The following is a 2,500-nucleotide window of genomic DNA, read 5'->3' on the forward strand; positions in this document are numbered from 1 at the left end:
TAATCACAGTGAGATGGGGCAGCACTCTGTGACTGATGAGTTGAGTCCATTAGGTGTGTAGAATCACTAAAAGCCCCAAAAGCCCCCCACTTACCCACCTGCCCCCTCCTGCCCCAGACATCCCCACACAACCCCACACAACCCCACACAGCCTCCCCTCTCGGTCTCTGTCTCTCTTGCTCTCTCTCTTTCTCTCTCTTTCTGTCTCTTACAATTCTTTATCTCTGCCCATTCTCTTCTTTGTCTTTTTGTCTTTCATTTTCCCATTATCTTTCTCTCTCTCTCTCTCTCTCTCTTTCACTCTCTGTCATTCTCTCTTTCTTTCTCTGTCTTTATCTTTCTCTCTCTATTTACTCTGTCTTTCTCTCTTTCTCTGTCTTTCTCTATTTATTCTTGTCCTTCTTGTTGACACTCCTAGATATCATCACAGTTGTCGTAATGATGTTTAGAGTGCTCATGTTGCTACTAGTAACCAATCCCAGAATTGGGATTCAGAGCCTTGCTATCATTAATATTCTCAATATTGAATGTGCTCTGTTGTGTGATGAAAGGATGTCGTTTGTTGATGTCTGCAATGAAAGATTGATTGGTGATGTCTGATCATCTGTCTTCACAGAACTGAGCATGTCCAGCATCGGCAGGGAGGGCTGGTCACCGGGGACGACCTTTCAGAATTTCCCCCAAACCTTCCTGTTGGACCCGTACATCACCATGGAAACGGAGGTTGGGGAGGACGGTGTGGAGGAGAACATCGTCTATCTCTGACAGCCCAACCCCGCTCATAAAAAAAGACTCACAGAAACACTCGGAAATACTCACACGGCAAACAACTCCTCCACAAGACTCTCACACACAGTCAGAAATACTCAAGACAGCGGACGACTCCTCAGCAGACTGGCCGGATCCGGGCCTCCTCTGGCCCAGAGCCACCCAGTTGCCTTATTAGCTTCACACACCACCACACACTGCTTCTAACCCCTGAACACAACACACACACCTCTTCAGACTCCTGTGCTGCTGAGTGTGCACTGCATATAGAATCAGTCAGAATGATGAGGTCTGGTGTGGAATGTCTTAAAGCTGCTTCTAATGGTAGAAGTGAAAGTTTGCTTTATGGGCCTTTAAACTCAGTTAGAGTCGGTTGGTTAGTAATGGCTGGGCTTTAAAGGCATAATCCGTGATTCTGCTGAAAGGTCGTTGATATTTAAACTCATCAGCCAATCAGATTGTGCCCCTCCCAAGTTCCTGCCATTATCCATAAGCACCGTGTTTGTTGGGTTGGAGTTACGGGCTGTGCATTTAAAGGAGCACTGAAGAGCCCCCAGAGGGGGAACAGTATGTTAGCACTGCTGAGTCACACACACACACACACACACACACACACACACACACACACACACACACTCACACACATGCACACACACACACACACACACACACACACACACACACACACACACACACACACACTGAGAGACTGAGTTTTTATGCAGGAGCAGTAAAGTTTATGGTGCGTGGCGTGTGATTAAGTGTGTCCATGCTGCTGGAAGAAAGAGAGAGCAAGAGAGTTAATGAGAGAAGAGAGAGAAGAAAGAGGGAGAGAGGGAGGGAAGAAAAGAGGAGAGTCATTGTTGAATATGTGAGTTGCTGATGGAGGCAGACATTAGCAAGAGGAGAAAACCGTCCTCACTGAATTTGGCCTCATCCTCAACCACGACCGCCTTACATTCAAAGTGTGCTTAAGTGTGTGTGTGTGTGTGTGTGTGTGTGTGTGTGTGTGTGTGTGTGTGTGTGTGTGTGTATGTGTGTCAAGATTACGTAAATTGAGCAACCTGATTCTGTCGCTTCTGTTCGCAAGCACCGAGGCACATCGTCCACCCTTGAGCAGAGCCCTGGACACACGCACACACACACACCCTGGAAGACGCTGTGGAGATCAAACTTCAAAAGACTCTCAGTTCATTAGGACTAAGTCAAACGGATCTCATTGGTCAGGGCGGGACCGTTCTGTTGAGTGACCGGGCCTCATATTCTCAGTGCCTCATTCCGCTCTCTTAAAGCACTTTAAAATGGACCTCCTCCCTGACTTTCGCCGTGGTGACTGAATCCCTTAGAGCGCTCAAGTGATTGACAGATCCAGGCTAACTACCAAATATATGCAGCATCTCAGATGAGGCAAACATCCAGCCCGCCGGCCTGTGTCCATAGCAACCCGAGCCCAAGGCCCATCTCGGTCTGCAGCACCGTCCTCCGAGCGCCCGGGTCAACACCGGCGCCGAAGGAAGGAAGCACAACACGCCCGCTCGCTTTTGACAGCATGTGTCAAAAAATAACTTCTTGATTGCTTCCTCACCGAGGAGGACTCAATCTGGAGCTATTTTTTTTTTTTCCTTTTGTTTATTTTTTTCTCCTTTACTCTGTTTTTGTTTTGTTTTGTTTTTGTGTTTTCTATTTTGACATGTGTCGCCGTGGAAACTCTGTGGCGTGTTCCGTCTGTTTC

At 47.6% G+C, this 2,500-nt stretch overlaps 1 protein-coding gene across 3 annotated transcripts in view; it reads left to right on the forward strand.

Moving 5' to 3' along the window:
• arhgef28a (Rho guanine nucleotide exchange factor (GEF) 28a) overlaps positions 1-2,500 on the forward strand; it is a 106,412-nt gene that overhangs the window by 102,583 nt on the left and 1,329 nt on the right. For all 3 annotated transcript variants that reach the window (XM_062554029.1, XM_062554028.1, XM_062554030.1), the window contains one exon: positions 617-2,500. This exon is cut by the window's right edge and continues 1,329 nt beyond it. In XM_062554029.1, the coding sequence (XP_062410013.1) occupies positions 617-765 (149 nt within the window). In that variant the 3' untranslated portion in view covers positions 766-2,500. The remainder of the gene's footprint in view (positions 1-616) is intronic.

The sequence above is a fragment of the Sardina pilchardus genome, chromosome 14, assembly GCF_963854185.1.
Source record: "Sardina pilchardus chromosome 14, fSarPil1.1, whole genome shotgun sequence".
Taxonomy (NCBI): domain Eukaryota; kingdom Metazoa; phylum Chordata; class Actinopteri; order Clupeiformes; family Clupeidae; genus Sardina; species Sardina pilchardus.